General features: G+C 39.2%; 1 protein-coding gene across 2 annotated transcripts in view; it reads left to right on the top strand.

Moving 5' to 3' along the window:
- PPP3CA (protein phosphatase 3 catalytic subunit alpha) overlaps nucleotides 1-16,798 on the top strand; it is a 311,141-nt gene extending 294,343 nt beyond the window's left edge. The window contains exons 11-14 of one of the 2 annotated variants that reach the window (XM_070392095.1): nucleotides 432-516; nucleotides 7,764-7,861; nucleotides 11,032-11,061; nucleotides 14,153-16,798. In XM_070392095.1, the coding sequence (XP_070248196.1) occupies nucleotides 432-516; nucleotides 7,764-7,861; nucleotides 11,032-11,061; nucleotides 14,153-14,349 (410 nt within the window). In that variant the 3' untranslated portion in view covers nucleotides 14,350-16,798. The remainder of the gene's footprint in view (nucleotides 1-431; nucleotides 517-7,763; nucleotides 7,862-11,031; nucleotides 11,062-14,152) is intronic. The other variant, XM_070392101.1, reaches the window with a different exon arrangement.
- Nucleotides 16,799-17,031: the final 233 nt, after the last annotated feature.

The following is a 17,031-nucleotide window of genomic DNA, read 5'->3' on the forward strand; positions in this document are numbered from 1 at the left end:
GAAGCAGTTTCCTGGTGTAGTCTTCCCAGCATGCAGCCAGGAAATGAGTAGAAGATCCTGGTGACTCACTCCATTTTTCCTGCCAATGCATGCCCTCTTTGTATAAACAAAAGAGAAGGGAACTGAACTGGAAGAAAACAGTAGGAACCTGCCCGTCTGCTGATTGTTCATTTAGCGCTTCACCCACCTCCCCCTGGAAATCTCAGAAGTTGCTCTTTGGCATTTCAGGGACCTCTCAAGAATCCCATCCAAGTCTTAAAGCCGGATACATACGTTTTTAAATTGATTCACAGATAATTCCTCTTGCGGGGGTGGGGTGGGGGGAGGACACTGGATTTTCTCACGATGGTCTATGACAAATGAAAATTTGTAAAATGATTGCAGTAATATAAAAAGGCACTGACTAGTCAACTCTCTGTTTTAAACTGCAGGAGCCACAGCTGCGGCCCGGAAGGAGGTGATAAGGAACAAGATCCGAGCAATAGGCAAAATGGCCAGAGTGTTCTCGGTCCTCAGGTGGGGTCATTTTTCCTCTGTTTCTGTTTGGAATTTGATTAGGTATCACTTAATAAACATTTTTTTATCTTTAATTTCTTTAATGGTTAAGGTATTACAAATGTGTCCTCATCCCCCCATTAACCCCCAACTTAATAAACATTTTAATGCTTTAATCTGGTAAGGTAAGTACTTTGCTAGAAGATATTTGATAATTATTTTTTTTCTTTTTAAATGGAATTGTCCATTTCTCACTGTTTTTAGTCAAATTGAAATACGCTACATTATTTCTGTAGAGACAGCCTCTAAATGGACTGTTTCACATTTTATCCCTGTATTTGTTGCTGGACCTTTAAAACATTTATTTCACAATAGGTTGAACATGCAGTAAAAGAAGAAAGCTATTATAGCCTTTTTTATTTTTCATTCTGGCTCTGTGGTAAAAGATGATTTTATTACGTGCATTTTACTAGACATCCAGGAAATGAACATCAACCATAAAGCTTGTTCATGCGAGTCTATATTATTCTAATAAATCATTGAGAGAAACAAATAGTTATTTAATGTTTCAATTCCCATGTCATAGTTATTTTTTAAATAGACCATGAATCATGTTATGAGTAAGCCTTGATTTAGAAAACAAGTATATTCTTGAAGAGAATTAACTACATTTTTCTTCACTTAAATTCAGTTACCTATTCTTAGATCATACAAAATAACCATATTTCTCTTCCAAAAATTAATTGAAGAAATGGCATGTTTATATGTAAGGAGCATATAGGCACTTCACAATTACACGTTAAAAAGCGTAAATGGGAAAATCTTGGGAAATGGGCCATGTACATATTGTATAATTTCATAACCTAATTTTGCCTCATTTTTGCCTCAACTCTTTCACATACAGTAGTTACAACAGAGTCACTCACTAAAGAGAGACTGAGTGACTTGATGCCACAAGCCAGGGAGCTGTGAGAAGGACAAAAAGTATCATCGTGCTTTTCCAAAGCGAGCAAATCAAAGTCAGCACTAGCTCAGGCAGCCAAATCCTGACAAGTCATGTTAAAGTTGAAAATAAAGCAGCGTTGCCCCGTCCAGCCTATGTGCTCTAATACTTTACTGCTTGCTGAGGTGTTACGATTCTCTTATTCATTCATTCCCTAATAAATATAATAAAACTTAAAGCATCCATTCGGTACCATGAAGAAAAACAAGAAAGCAACATAAAGGTATATAGCAAGTTGGGAGATGAGGCACTTACTTTCGTATGTGATCAACAAAGACCTTTCTGAGTAGTGGCATTCGAGCAAGTGTGGGGATGACCTTCATAGAGATACAAGGTAAGAGAGTTCAGGGCCTAGGAAGAGCAAGTGCCACGATTCTTAGATAGAAACAAAGGTCAGCAGTTTTGAGGGCCAGCAAGGAGGCCTCTGTGGCTGGGATGTCCTATGGGAGCAAAAGACTATCGGAAAATCATAAGCTCAGCTGATACCTCTGTGTAAACACTTATTTGTTATCTCAGATTTACCAATACATGCTTTCTTCCTTTTCCATCTGAAATCTCTACAAGGGGAAGAAAAAAACAGCTCCAGAATTTCCACGTGAGAGTACATTTAGGGAAAAAGGAGAATTCTTTCTTAATATAAAAACAGATTTGTGTCTATGTTAGTCTTTAAACCACATGAAGGTATGAGGGGCAATGCTATAAATCATAGGTAGGTCTTAAAATTGGGGAATCCCTCCTATCCCCTGCCTAAGATGTAATCATTATTGGTGCATAAGATGTAATCACTCACAGCTGTGAAATGGTCCATTTGAACCCAATGATGATCAGTGACTTTACTGAGATTACCCATATTGATAGAAAATTAAAACAAGGTATATTTTATGGCTTTTCTGTAATTAAAACATCTCAGTAAATGTGTGGACTACAGAGGATCATATCCAGAGAAAATTTAAGCTTAGAAAGTAAAGATTGAGCATTAAATGTGTACTATATACCGAGTTAAGCAAAATAGATACCGAATTGGAATGCCAGACGTGTAGAAAATAAACAACAGAAGACAATAAAATGCTCACTGAACACAGGAAGAGATGCTCTGCTGTGGAAAGGGACACCAAGGAGCCCTTGTAGTTCCTGAAAGGAATGTTCATGAAGAGGCAGACATTGGAGAAGGATAGGCTGAGTTCACTGGGTAGAGAGCTGTGGTGAAGGCATTCCAGGAAACAGAACTCGTCAAAAACACAGCCACAGAGTCCTAAGAGCAGCGTGTTATGAGGGCCTAGTTTAGTGCCAGGTGCCATGCTCCAGGGTGTATGCACTTGACAGAAGTCTACACAGCAAGGTTGGGTTGATCTCAGTGGGGAAACTGAAACTGAGATAAGTAACGTGTCCAAACTCACTTAGTGAGCAGCACTAATGAGAGTCTGATGTGAAAGTGAACTATGTAGTCAATGAATTCTAAGTACTGAAAAGAGCTGGATAGTAAGACATGCAGGTGAGTGAGGAATCTATGAAAAATCAGACTGAAAATGGATTTAAGTCCAGATCCTTAATGGTCTGAATGCCATGGTAAAGCGTTTAATTTTGTGTGTGTAGGAAATGAGTTATGGGATCGTTTTCATGGGATGAGTGACGTGCTCTAACTCACGTGTAGATGGTGTATGTTAATGACAGTGTGAAGACTAGATAGCAAGATGACCTATTAGTGTCAGGACATTTAAGAAGCTATTGAAATAATCCAAACCAAACTAGAGTAATGGAGGACAGATACAAGGGGCAAATACAAAGGAAGGGGCAAATACAAGGAATTTGTGAAGCTAGCAGATTACAAATTTAATGAATGAATGTGGAGATGGTGGTACAACTGTCCCAACACATTCCTTACATTTTGCTAGTCATTGTGGGGGGACCAGAAGCCTGTCTTTCAGCAGCCCTGGCAGGTAAGGTGCAGACATGTTGCCTAGGATCCACCAATCAAATGGACACGTAAGATTTCCCTTTCGAAATGAGCATCCTGAGGAAGCAGCGGGCGGGCGGAGATGATTCCTCTGTCGGATGTGGGATCCGAGGGGCCAGCAGGAGAGGATCTTCTTTCTCAGTATTCTGCGTGCTAACCACACAGCTTTAGCAAAAGCTTAGTGTTGGCTCTAAACCAGTGATGGCGAACCTATGACACGCATGTCAGAGGTGACACGCAAACTCATTTTTTTGGTTGATTTTTCTTTGTTAAATGGCATTTAAATATATAAAATAAATATCAGAAATATAAGTCTTTGTTTTACTATGGTTGCAAATATCAAAAATTTCTATACGTGACCCGGCACCAGAGTTAAGTTAGGGTTTTTTAAAATGCTGACACGCCGAGCTCAAAAGGTTCGCCATCACTGCTCTAAACAGTAGTGGCAGCATTTCGCAGAGCAGATCCCACAGTGCGGATGAGCGCTGGTACTTTTCCCGACTACCAAGCATTCCCGTCTAGCTTTCTGGATCCGCGAGCTCTCTAATATCTTCTAATACATCTCTGCACTGTTAAAATTAGCCAGAGTGGGTTCTGGTGTTTGCTACAAGCACCCTGACCTATGCAAGGGCGACGAGGGAGAGGACCTATTCCAAGACTATTCCACAGAGGTACTAGCCCGCGGGATTGACAGCCTGATAACGCTGCCATCTAAGGAAGAGGAAGCATGCCTCCATTTAAATAGCTAACAGCTTTCATGGGGGGAACTGTGATCAGGTGCACGGGGAAGAAGGTGGTTAGAAGTTCTGCCCTGGAGCTTCAGAGAGAGGCCAGGGTGAGAAATGCAGGCCTGGGCGTGAACACAAAGCGGAAGCAGCAGAGGCAAGGAGTTTGCCAAGGGAGGGAGGGAGGCAGGGCGAAAAGACAAGCATCCCCTGGAACAGTGCCTGCCAAGGGAAATGTAATGAGCCACATCTGTGATGTTAAATTTTCCAGAAGCCACAGTTAAAATACAAGTAGGAAGAAACAGGTGAAATTCATTTTAATAATGCATTCTATATACTTTCTATGTAATATATTCAAAATGTTATGGCTTCAACATGTAGTCCGTATAAATCTTGTTAAAGAGATCTTTTTCATTCTTATTTTTGTATCACGTCTTTGAAATCTGGTGCGAACACTACAGCTGCAGCACATCTCAGGTTATGTTTGGGGGAGAGGGGCGGGAGGAAGGGCGGGAAGCAGTAAGAGCCACCCGAGGCTGGGGCTGCCAGGTTAGAAAGCACAGGTCTGGACAGAGAGGAAGAGGTCAGCCAAGGGACTGGGGAGGAGACCCGGGAGGAAGAGAGGAAGCCAGAAAGAAAATGAAGCAGACTGAGGCACAGAACCTTCAAGAAGGGGAGCCTGGTTATGTTCCTTTGAGGGAGAACTCAGCAGCGATGGCTGCAACTGAAATATGGGGAAACTGCTAGGAAACATTTTCTGCGTGAGGCAGGAGTGGTTGTGTCAGAAGTTTACAGGGAGGTGAGTGGCTATGGGGATTAGGTGAAACAGGTGAAGGGGAATGAGAGGAAGAAGCTTCCAGTTATAGAATAAGTTAAGTCATGGGAATGTAAGGTACAGTGGAGAGAATATAGCCAACAATATTGTAACAACTTCGCATGGTGACAGATAGTCTCTAGACTTAGTGATCCTTTGTAAGCTATGTAAACGTCGATTCGTTATGTTGTACATGTGAAACTATTGTACTACTGTATGTCAACTATACTTCAAGTTAAAAAATGAGACTATAAGGAGAGGAGAAAAATAGTTGAATGAGAAAGGGCAAGGAGGTAAGGAAACAGGATTTTTAAAATGAAGGCACAGGAAAGAATAGGTCCATTTATTTAGAGATACTCTCAATTTTCCCAAAGCCATCTATTAGCATTCAAAGCATTTCTCTCTTTTATGGAGCCTCTCGTGGTTTGACAGCAGAAGCCTGAAAGGGTTGAAGTACTGCCTAAAAGGAAATAACGATGAATTGACCATCTCCAACCTAATATTTTAAGTAAACTCCAGTGAAGGACACAGAAATATAAAATGCTGCCATTCTCCCCTCTGTTTCCCTTGGACTCGTTCCTTTAGGAAATGTGTTTTGAGTGTCGCTGTGCGCCAGGTGCTGCTCTGGTCTCGGAACTGTCGATGGGGCCGTGAGCAAAGCAGACAGAAACCCCTCCTCACAGGAGGCTTCTCTAGCCAGGGTGGGAGGTAGTGGGCAGGGGAGCCAAGCAACAACAACCAAAAAGCACAACAAGGAAACAAATGAACTGAATGGCTTCAGATAAAAATAAAATGGGCAAGGAGAGAGAGGGAGTGTAGGGTGCCTGCTATTTTTTAAAGTGGTTTCCAAGGAAGTCCTCACTTAGAAGGCGATGCCTGAGCAGCGTCGAAGGCAGGGGGGCAGGGAGCCATGCAGATGTCAGGGGAAGAGTGTGACAAAGCAGGTGCAGAGCCCTAAGGTGGCAGGTGCTGGGTGCATCTGGAAAACACTAAGGGGTGTGGATACTAATGAGAAATGCGGTCCAAGAGGTGGAAGGGGAATGGGAGAACGTGGGTTAGGGGCAAGTTTTTGAAGGCTCTTGTCCAGCTTTTTAAAGACAGCACCTGCATAGGTATTCCAAGGCTCTGCCTGGCTGATAAGCTGAGAGTAGTTACGGGAGGTGGGGAGGTGGGCACCAGAGCATGACAAGCATGGAGCAGGGGGACTAGCTAAGAGACTGCTGGAACAATCCAGGTAAGAGTTGTTGGTGGCAAGCTAAAGAAGTCAGCTACAAAAGGGCACGCGTTATATGATTACATTTATGTGAAATTCAGAAGAAGCAAACCTACAGAAAGTCGCTAGTGGTTATACAGGGCTGAAGGAGAGGGCAAGTGCCTCCACCGGACAAAGGGTTCTTTTTGGAGGGGTGACAGTGTTCTAAAATTGGCTAAGGTGATGGTTTCACAGCTATAAATATACTAAAATCGTTGATTGAACTGTATGTTTTAAATGTGCCAATTGTATGGTGCATTAATTATATCTCAGTGAGAGGAGTAGTATTGTGAGAAATGGTAAGGTACTTACTGGAAATATTTTGTGGGTAGAGCCTTCAGATTTACTGATTGAGTGGATGTGGCATGAGAGAGAGAAAGGTCATTAAAGGGTAAGTCTTCAACCTTAACTAAAGGATGGAGGTGAATGAAGAAAGATTATGGAAGAGGCAGGTTTCGGGGGAGTTTAGGAATTCTCTGTGGGTCACGTTAGACATAAAAATGTGAAGTGGGTAGTTACAGATATTATAAACATAAGATATATAAGAAATCAAAGCTTTTTGGGTTATATAGGGTTACAGTGTCTGCTACATGGAAATATAGGAGGTTATTCCTATTTCATGGTTATTTAATCATTATGATTAATTCAATCATAATGAAATAATGATGTACATAAACTGTTTGTAAAACATTTGTCGTAATGAATAATAAAGCGATTTTATATTAGCAAAGCAGTGGGGAAAGAGGCTGCTGAAAAGGAAAGCTGGGAAATTTTACCTATTGCATTATTGGCTAGTTGCCATTATTTTGCATGTTTATCATGTAATGTCAAAATTCCTCAGCCCACTGTATGTAACTCCTAGCTTCCTGATTCATACATGGATTTTACTTTTTTATCTCCCATATGCAGGGGGAGATATACCTCCCATAAACTCCATATACTCCCTGATTTTCTCTCCCAAATCAAATGAGCTTCACTCATTTTTCCTGAGCCTGGGCTGGAAAAGTCCCTTCCACACTCCCCTTGGCTCATGTTCAACATCTGCATCCCACCGAGGAAGCCCAGCAGCCACTGTGTACTGTGATGCCTGCTTAACAATCAGAATTGTTTTCTGTGTCTTCAATACTCAAAGGGACTGAACCATCTCAGCTGTATAATTGTAAACTCAGTCATGTCATTTACATAACATTACTTCAATATGAATGTATAAAAATATAGTATGTTTTAAGTTAAAAAAAATCTACAGAGCCAAGACAGATGTAAATGTGAGTTATTATATGCAATTTTTTCATTTGTCTTCTCTCTCTCTCAAGAGAAAATGTATATGCTTAGCCCATGGACATGGGCAATAGGGTAGTGAAGACCTGGGTGGGGGGGTGAGGGGGCGTAGAAACTGGGAGGAGAGGGAAAAGGAGGGGGGATGGGAGACATCTGTAATACTATCAACAATAAAAAATACATTAAAAAAAACACACACAGAAAATGAGAGTTAATGCTCCCCTCACCTTGTGCCTTTCCAGAGAGGAGAGCGAGAGTGTGCTGACGCTGAAAGGCCTGACGCCCACAGGCATGCTCCCCAGCGGAGTGCTCTCTGGAGGGAAGCAAACTCTTCAAAGCGGTAAGCAGCCCAGTCACTGTGACCTGACCATGCCAGGAGCCTCTAGTCAGCTGTGTTGTTAGAGCCCTGAGTTACTCATTCATTTAAGCTCTGTCTTATTCTCGGCTCAAAGAAGGACTGAACCCCCACATCCATGTGACCAGTCATGTTCAACAACTCAGCTCCCTCTTGCGTGGGAATGGAGTCGCCCCCACCCTGCATTCCCGAGGCGCCCACATGGTCACTACAGTGCAGGCCTTGCGATAGGACACCTCATTTAGGTTGCCTACATGCACAATAGGTTTGCCCACTCTCAGTCAACCAGTTGCTAAAAACAAAGTTTTAATTACATTTTTTCTAAATGTTCTGGTTGTCTGATGGATGAAATACACACGCACACGTACAAATATACATCCCAAAGTTTAGGTTTCAGTGGAAAATGTAGGAAGAATATAAAAAGGATAATTTCATTATCCACTTGAGTAGAAATTGGGAGTCATATATGTCTTTTATTTATACCCCCAAAACAGACTGAGTATAACCATGTTTCATTTCTGAAAAGAATGAAAACATTTCCTTTAAAAGACCCAGAGATTTTGTATTAAAATGTGTAGCATTCTGGACGAGTGCTTTCTAATAACACTTTCTGTAATGATGGAAATGTCTCTATCTGTACAGAAGTCACTGGCAACATATGGCTGTTGAACACTTAAAATATAGCTAGTACAACTGAGAAAGTGTTTTATTTTATCTAATTTTTATTAATTTGATTTACATAGTCACATGTGGCTAGTGGCTACCCTACTAGATACACTCTTTTACTTTTTTTAAAAATATATTTTGATTTTTTTAACAGAGGAAGGGAGAGGGATAGAGAGTTAGAAACATTGATGAGAGAGAAACATCGATCAGCTGCCTCCTACACACTCCCCACTGGGGATGTGCCCGCAACCAAGGTATATGCCCTTGACCAGAATTGAACCTGGGACCCTTTAGTCCGCAGGCCGGCGATCTATCCACCGAGCCAAACCGGTTAGGGCACACTCTTTTGTTTTATTACCTATTTTAACTAATATTATCTTTAATGAGAGTTCCATTGATATTATCATTAATGGAAGTGTTGCTGTTAAATTAGTCTTTAACATGAAAAAAGGAAAACAAAAATACACTATAATATTTTCAAAACAATCTCAGCCTCTTGCTTATTTTTGTATATCTTTCCCTGAATCTTTTTGTGTATTTTCTTTTTTCTATCACTATCCCTCAAACTAGAAGATTCAGGTGTTCTTATGGTTACATTGTTTAGACCCACCTCTCTGCGTGGAGCGTAGTGTTCAACTTCAGGTATACGGTACTGCTAAAGAATCACCCCCTAGCAGCAGCACTCTCGTTTTCTTTATTTTCATAGTAATTTATCCCAAAACCAATATCTTTGAGTTTCCACAAAAGAGGACATTTCTAAAGATAGTAGGAAGACATATAGTATTTAAGGAAATTCCCCGTTTACACCTAAAAATTATTTTAGCAACTTGTTTTTTAAAACAGAGCATTTTTCCCATCACAGTAAACATGCTCTGGACAACATTCATATCAGTGGATCACTGATGAACTCAAAATGCACAACTACCTCATTGAGATCTGCATAGTTTTTGATAAGCACATTTTAAGGTACTGCAAGTGTATTATCAGAAACTATGGCCACATTTGCTTTAGAAGGATACACTTAACAGGCAGTACATATTTCTAATATGTTAGTGCTGGTGTGGTTTCACATATTTTGGTTTACTTTTACACTTAAGTTATCTTAAGTTCTTACAATTCTTTGTTTGATTTCCAGATTCTCACTGGTATTTAACTTAGATTACTCAGTTCTTCTGTTCACTTTATTTTAAAACCATTGTTTGTATTATTCTGTGTTGAACTCACATACACACAGGGAACATAAGCATTAGAACCTTATTATTCCTAAGAATCTGAAAATTCAGTACATATTTTAAACCATATACATTAATACAATTTCAGAATCCATTTTCTGATGCCCTTCAATTGTCTAAAAGGAGAAATTACTTAAAGCTTCAATATTTCTGCTCCGTGGTGGAATTTAGAATGCACCGTAAGTAAATTGTAGTGCACATTTGGCAGTTGCCCTAGATTTAAATCCTTAAATTATAAGAAATGTGCATATTAAAGTCAAGGGGTAGAATTTTAATAGAAACATTTTGGAAGTAAATGTAGAGAAGTTTTGCATTTTAGCACTTAATTAAGGAAATATCAACTATCCTTGGTAACAGAAAGGGTACAGTGAGAATATGTACCCTCTTATAATAATTACTGGGAAAGCAATGGGCCTTCAAAGTTTTGCTTCTGAAATACGCAGATTTTCAGTATTTAGGCTGCCTTTGCTTTAACAGGCTGATAGAATTATCACTGCTATTGGCATGTTACCACTTGATTATAACTTTTCAAGAATTTCGTTCCAAGAAATAATACCACAATAAGAAAAAACGATTTTAAATTGGACTGCCTGGTAAAAGAAGTCCAAATTACACCATTGCCTTCCTTTTCTCTTTTCTCTCACCATTCTAATCATGCTGGGTGTTGGTCTTTATAAAAACATATTCATTTTCAGCTCAAGACACATTGATTATTTTCCCCTCTAAATTGATGCCCCTTTTCCATTGCAGTAGGAAAATGGGCTACTTAATATTAAATAGCATGAATTACCCCATTGACATTATGGCAACTGCTTCAAATTCTGCCATTTTTTTCCTGGTATTTTAAAACTGTAAATCACCAAGTGTAGCAGTGGTTTTATTGAAATTGGTGCAAGTCACAGGCTCATTTTAGATTGACCTAGTCCCTTTATCAATTCAATCTAAGTAAAAGAAAACTTTCCTGAGTGTTTTCCTAAAGGGTCACTCTGTCATTTATTTAATGAGCAAAAACCAAAGCAGTTCACTCAGAGGTGTGTATCCACCTTATAAATTAAACTTATCACTTTGTTGTGTTTTTTTTCTTTCTTTCTTTCTTTCTTTCTTTTTAGCATTTCTGTTTTGTTGTCTGTGCCAGAATCCAGCACTTACAGGAACATGAATTCTCTTAGTTCCCTTGATCGTCACTGATTTGTTCTTAGAGTTAAAAATCCTCTGCTCATTTTCTCATTCATTTTGCACCCCCTTTCTTCTCTTCAGCTACTGTTGAGGCTATTGAGGCTGATGAAGGTAAATTGGCCAGTCCCCTTTCTGTTGTACCTGCAACAGATAAGGGCTCTGCTGGGTGTATTCATTTTTTTATTTTTATTTTTTATTTTTGCTGTAGCTTGTACAGAGTGTGTGGGTGTTGGGCTAACAGTTGTGGCTCAGTATTAACCAAAATGTTCTTGCTTTAAAGGGGAAAGTGTCCTTTTATGGTTTGTTTGTTTGTTTTTTTCCCTTAAAGCTATGTTTGCCTTTGTATACAATGAACCTAGGATAATCACAGAAAACAAAAGGATTATATATCTTGAACGATGTGGGGTGGGGGTTATGGCAGCTGTTTTGACAAATAACGCACAAAACAATACTCTTTGAGCTGAACCATGTCCCTCCCTCAAATCACTTTCAGTCAGCACTGAAAAGGAGAGAATAAAAATAGCTTTATGAATTCTAGTCTTCAGAAATTTCTAGCAAGGAAAAAAAGGTCCATTTGAATAGTGCTTTGTTGTAGTTCAACATTAATTTATGTCTCTAAACAATAATCCAACATGAGACAGCTGTGTATGAGATAAACAGTTCTGCTACTCTTATCAAATTTTAACCTACTGGAATCTGTAGTACAGTTAGCACCAGCTAGTGTCTGTGGAGGTGGCCAGTAACAAGCGAAGCGGCTGTCGAGAATTCACTCAATTGTTTAACATTTATTGAGTGTCTGCTTTGCACCAGGCCCTCTGCTAGGTGCTGCAGGGGAAATCAAGTCATGTCTATCACCGACCGTGTCCTGGCACTGCTCAAGGACAGTAGACTTGATCCTTTAGCAATTAGTTTTGAATTAAGTGCTTTTTAAGTATATAGTTATGAGAGAACTGCATATCAACACAGTTTTTAATATTACACACACCTACCCTTTGGAAATTGTAAAAAGAATAATTTGAAGTTCCCCTTTAAAACAAAATTCTTCAGTTGTATTTTGCTCTTGCAAAGATAACTCTTTGTTTTTCCCCAAATTGTGTGCATCTGGCCCTTTGATGTGATGTTTTAAAAGTGCCACTTTAGACTCTTTAATTTGTACATGATTTGGATGTAGTAGGGGAAATGATAGCAACGTAAGAGAAAATACAACTGCTTCCTAAATAGCAGTGAATAAACTGCTATTTATGTGGGAATTCTCTATTCCTCTCGGCACATTCTAATCTGCAGTGTGCATTCTTGTGGATAGTTTGGCTGTTTTCTGTGGTTTCTGTGACTCTGTGTTGTGTTAAGTACACTACCAATGTAAATTGCTAATACCCATTGTCTGACCAGCAACTACAGCAGAGCACATTCTTCCATACCAGGCTAGACAGGGGTGATTAGAAACGGAGCCCCATTCTGACCATATTGCATTGTCCTAACTAGAGTCTGAATTTCTATGCTCCCATCTTATTGGCTTTTAAACCCAGAGATTCCACTTTTATCACTGAAATTAATAAAATTAATCATGATGATGAACTTTTGATACTTATTAATTCTGATGAAATGGTATTCCTAGTGGTTTAGAAAAAGAATAGAGTACCACTTTGTGCCATTGTTTTGTCTCTCAAAATAATTGAGTTAGTTTTCAGGGTGGGTGCTCATTAGACAGCTCTATTATCCTGCAATTTATTACTAAATTAGAGAAGAATTAAGAAGCTTTGCTTTGGGCCTTGGTCTTTCCCCATTTCCCCATCTTCTTCCTCTCATAGTTGACTAATCACCATGATGCTAACCTTTAAAATGCAGAGGGGGGAGCAAGCTATTTCTCATCGCTTAATGAGTTTAGAAGCAACTGTGTGTATCTTCTAAGAATCTCATCCATACTAATCAAAGGCACTGCACATTTGTGTAGGAGTGGCTGGCAAAGTTTCAGCTTGAAACCACTTTCCCTTTTTTCCCAAATAAGGTGGGAAGGATAAAGGTGCCATGAAATTGTCCTTAATCAGCCACGGAGACGCAGCCTAATTTGGCATTGGAGATTGGCCCTTCGGTACCTGGCTTGCACTTCACAGGGAGTAAAGCAAACTGATGTCATTGGTTCCCCATTTATGTACTTGACTTTCAGCTAACTTGTTGGTGCACCCACTGAAGAAATCATTTCGTTTCTAGAACAGATATGCCTTATCTGTCTCTGGAGCACACTAAGGTTTGCTGGAAAAAAAAAAAATCAGATATCAATGCCCCCCTTTGAAAACTCATGTTGTCATTGAATGGGGCCAAAACTAGTCTTATTCTTTTTTTTGCTAAAAAATTGTGAAAGGTACTTTCTCCTTGTGATTCTTGAACCATCACTCATGTCTACATTGATCTACCAAGAAAGTTTTCTTTGCCTTGGGCAGGAATGGATACCAGATGGACATCAGTTTGGCCTGTTCACTGCTGAAGGGCAGAGAGCGTTTTCTCCTTAGTGACCCGATCTTGGTTTTTCTGAGTCCCTCTCACCTATGGGCCCACTCCACATGCTCCCAAAGCTGAGTGGAGACACAGGAGCTTTTCATTTTATTGTTTTCATGCCATTATTGAGTTGTTTGTCGAGGAAGTCTTTCTGGGATTCTGAGATGGCATGGAAATGCCCCAAGTTAATGCCTTTTATCTTTTAGCTTTTGCTCTAAGCTCTTTACCAGAATGTTAAATGTACCTACCTCAGCGATGCTATTGAACTTGCTGTTGCTAGCAGAATGGAATAGTAAAAGCAGGGCGGTGTTCCGGTCAAAGTCAGGGCATTTGGTGCAATAACCCCACTAACGTGGCCCTAGAAACCTGCTGGCTCTAGAAACCTGGCCCTGGTAGCACTTTCCTCTTTCCATGTCCGCTTCGGGTTTGTTTATGTAAACTTTCGTGAAGAAAAGAGACGCGCTTCCATCTCACTAACTTGAAGAGGACGTTTTGCTTGGCAAGAGACATTGGCTGTTTCCCAACCCTTGGTTATCCGCGGGGATGGTAAGGAGGCCGTTGTGTTGTGCTCAGATCCCGTCACTCTTCTCTACTAAAGGATTCCCATCTCTCACTGCGAAATCTCTAACATCACCTGATGCAAGAGTGGTGCCCTTGGTCGTCTTCTGGCTAACCCAGTTCTTCTTTTTCTTAATGATTTTCTGTTTAGCTATCAAAGGATTTTCACCACAACATAAGATCACTAGCTTCGAGGAGGCCAAGGGCTTAGACCGAATTAACGAGAGGATGCCACCTCGCAGAGATGCCATGCCCTCCGACGCCAACCTTAACTCCATCAACAAGGCTCTCGCCTCAGAGACTAACGGCACAGACAGCAATGGCAGTAATAGCAGCAATATTCAGTGACCACTTCCTGTTCACTCTTTTCTTTCCTTCTTTCTTTCTTTTTTTTCTTCTTTCTTTTTCGAGCTGCAGGGCATGGTGGGGTTGCTGCATATTGGCAGTTGTATGTTCTTGCCTCTGAAGACAGCTTACTTGCTGTGGGGGCCAGGAATTGGATCAAGTTTACACTATCATTAGAAAAGAGGGGGAGATAGATAATAAACTATATTTTGGTGAGGGTGGTGATTAAACACCTCTTTTGGTATACCTTTTAAAAATGCTTATAGCGAAAGCAAGTTTTAAAACAAGAAAGCTAATGCTAGTATATACGGCAATGTTAGGGAATGAACTTGTTTTCCTCCTGCATTGGGGACTCCTAGATAGAGTAATGCAAGGTCTTTCATTATGTTACTGGACACGAAAACTTTGTCTAATTTCTTACTCTATTGTACGTTTACAGTTGCAGCACTAAAAATGGATGACATCAAACATTTTTAACAAAATGATGTACAAACTAAGGACTATTTATTGATAATGTTTTGCTACTCTTGTCAGACAATGGCTATAAAATGAATTAGGCAGTCTTAAAAAAAAAAAAAAACAGAAAAAGAAAAAAAAAAAGGAACGTTGCAAATTTGTTAAAATGCCAAAAAAGGACAGTTTAATTTTGTACAGATTATGCTTACCTCAGGTTTCTTTAGTGTGCTTGAATGCCCTTCTTTCAATATAATACTTATCTTATTAATTTCACAATGAATATCTTTTCATTTCTTTTCTTTAAGTTTTAAAGAACTGGAATAATTACATCTATCTTTTTTGCTGTTTATATTTAGGGGTTTTGTTGATAAATCAAGTCTTGGTTGTGGCTTGCTGAATTAAATATTTATGAGTGGTGCATTTTTAAGTATAGTGAACAAGATACCATATTAAGTACAGTGATAAAGCATCTATATTCTGTAAAAATAAATCTGCCTATGCATGTTTTTTAAGAAAAAAAAAATGGCTGTATCGGCCTGTATGGGACTGTAATGCGCTTAGTGGTCTGACATATACTGGAAATGTATGTATACTGGCGTACTTTATATTCTATAAAATGCTTAATGCCTTTGAAATTTTGTAATCAAAAAAGCTTTGAAAAATCTAAAGGGGGAGAGTATTCTTAAAAGTTTTTAACATAAGCTTGTCAGTGCACATATAGATGGTTAGCATGTTTAGCAACCTTGTGAAATTTAAATAAGTTTGTAGTTACATGTGAAACTCTAAATGCATGGTAACTGTTAATGTCATAACGATTTAGTTATTTTGTTCTGTTCTGTCATGTGCCACAAACTCTGTACTTTTTTCACTTTTTTCCCTTTGTATATCAGTTACGGGTTACAACTGGTTCATTCTGAAAACAACAACAAAAGTCCATTCATATTTTTTAACAATTGTATAAGTGCCCAAGTAATTCACTACAGCCTAAAGCCTTGCCTTTGTAATTTGACTTCTGAAATGTTGGCAATCAAAGCATGCACTTGTAACAATGAAAAAGAAAAAGCATTTTATATTACTACTCAATAAAATGTGCATGAACTTAAAGAACTCTCACCCTTTCACTGAGTCTGCTGAAGGGATTTCTGTGCACAACCACCACGCTGTCTTCTAGGTGCTGGGCCCACCACCCTGCAGCGCAGCATCGCTCTGCCCGGCTTCTCTGGGGGCCTCGTGATCTAAGGCGTGGTGCCTACTTCCGCTGTAAGAGACTTGGTGGATTTCTGTCTCGAATCAAACAAGAGAACTATATTTAAAGAGTAAATGCCCTCTTCTGGCTCCCTGAGTGCAGGAGCCAGTTAAGAAACCAGATCATTCCTTTTGATTGGAAAAACAAAAACCATTTGTTATCAGGTTGTTTCAGTTGTATTGGATGCCCTATCTGCTAAAGCAAAAAGAACTAAGCTAATAAGTGCATTTTCATCACAGAAGAGAGTTGCATTTGTATTGATAGAAAATTTGTATACCAGCGCTTCAGCTAATATCTAGTCACCGGAAGATTTAAGATACACCAAATTTCAGTTTGTTTCTAACATTGTTCATTTTCAGTGCACTTTGTTTTATGTAATAAAGTATGCCTATTATATTAACTAATAAGAATATGACCATTAGTGATATAGTGTACCAAAACAAAGATGTTCTAGATATATTGTCTGACAAAGACTATCCCAAATTTATTTTAATGAATCCAAACTTTTCCCCCCCTGTAGATATTTTTCTGTCCTAAAAAAAAATGATATCCCAAGTAAAATATTTAGATGCAATTTATTAGAATGATGTGAAAAGAATGGTAATTCTGGTACCAAGGTGTTTGTTTTCTTTCTTATATCTGCAGAGAAAATATCCTGACAAAAAAAAATCTTTTTTTTTTTTTGGATTCCTTTTACAAATTGTGCTGAGGCGACTATGGCATAGAAATAAACATTTGACATTAAAATAATCAGTTGATGTGAGTATTGCTTGGTCTTTCCGGTCAGTAGTTAAGAAAGTAATTCTGTATATTTTTCAATAATTCTTTCAAAGAAATCAATATAGAAATGAAGTAATCTTTTCAAAAGGGATAACACTGCCATGTCATTGGTTATTAGATCTATCTCCTGCACTTTGGGAGAAATTGTTGAATTCTTGAGTTGTATATGCCAGTGAATCTTTGACTATACTCACACACCCACA

This window comes from Myotis yumanensis, unplaced genomic scaffold (genome assembly GCF_028538775.1).
Source record: "Myotis yumanensis isolate MYYU_CA2020_CCGP unplaced genomic scaffold, mMyoYum1.0.hap1 SCAF_1, whole genome shotgun sequence".
NCBI lineage: Eukaryota > Metazoa > Chordata > Mammalia > Chiroptera > Vespertilionidae > Myotis > Myotis yumanensis.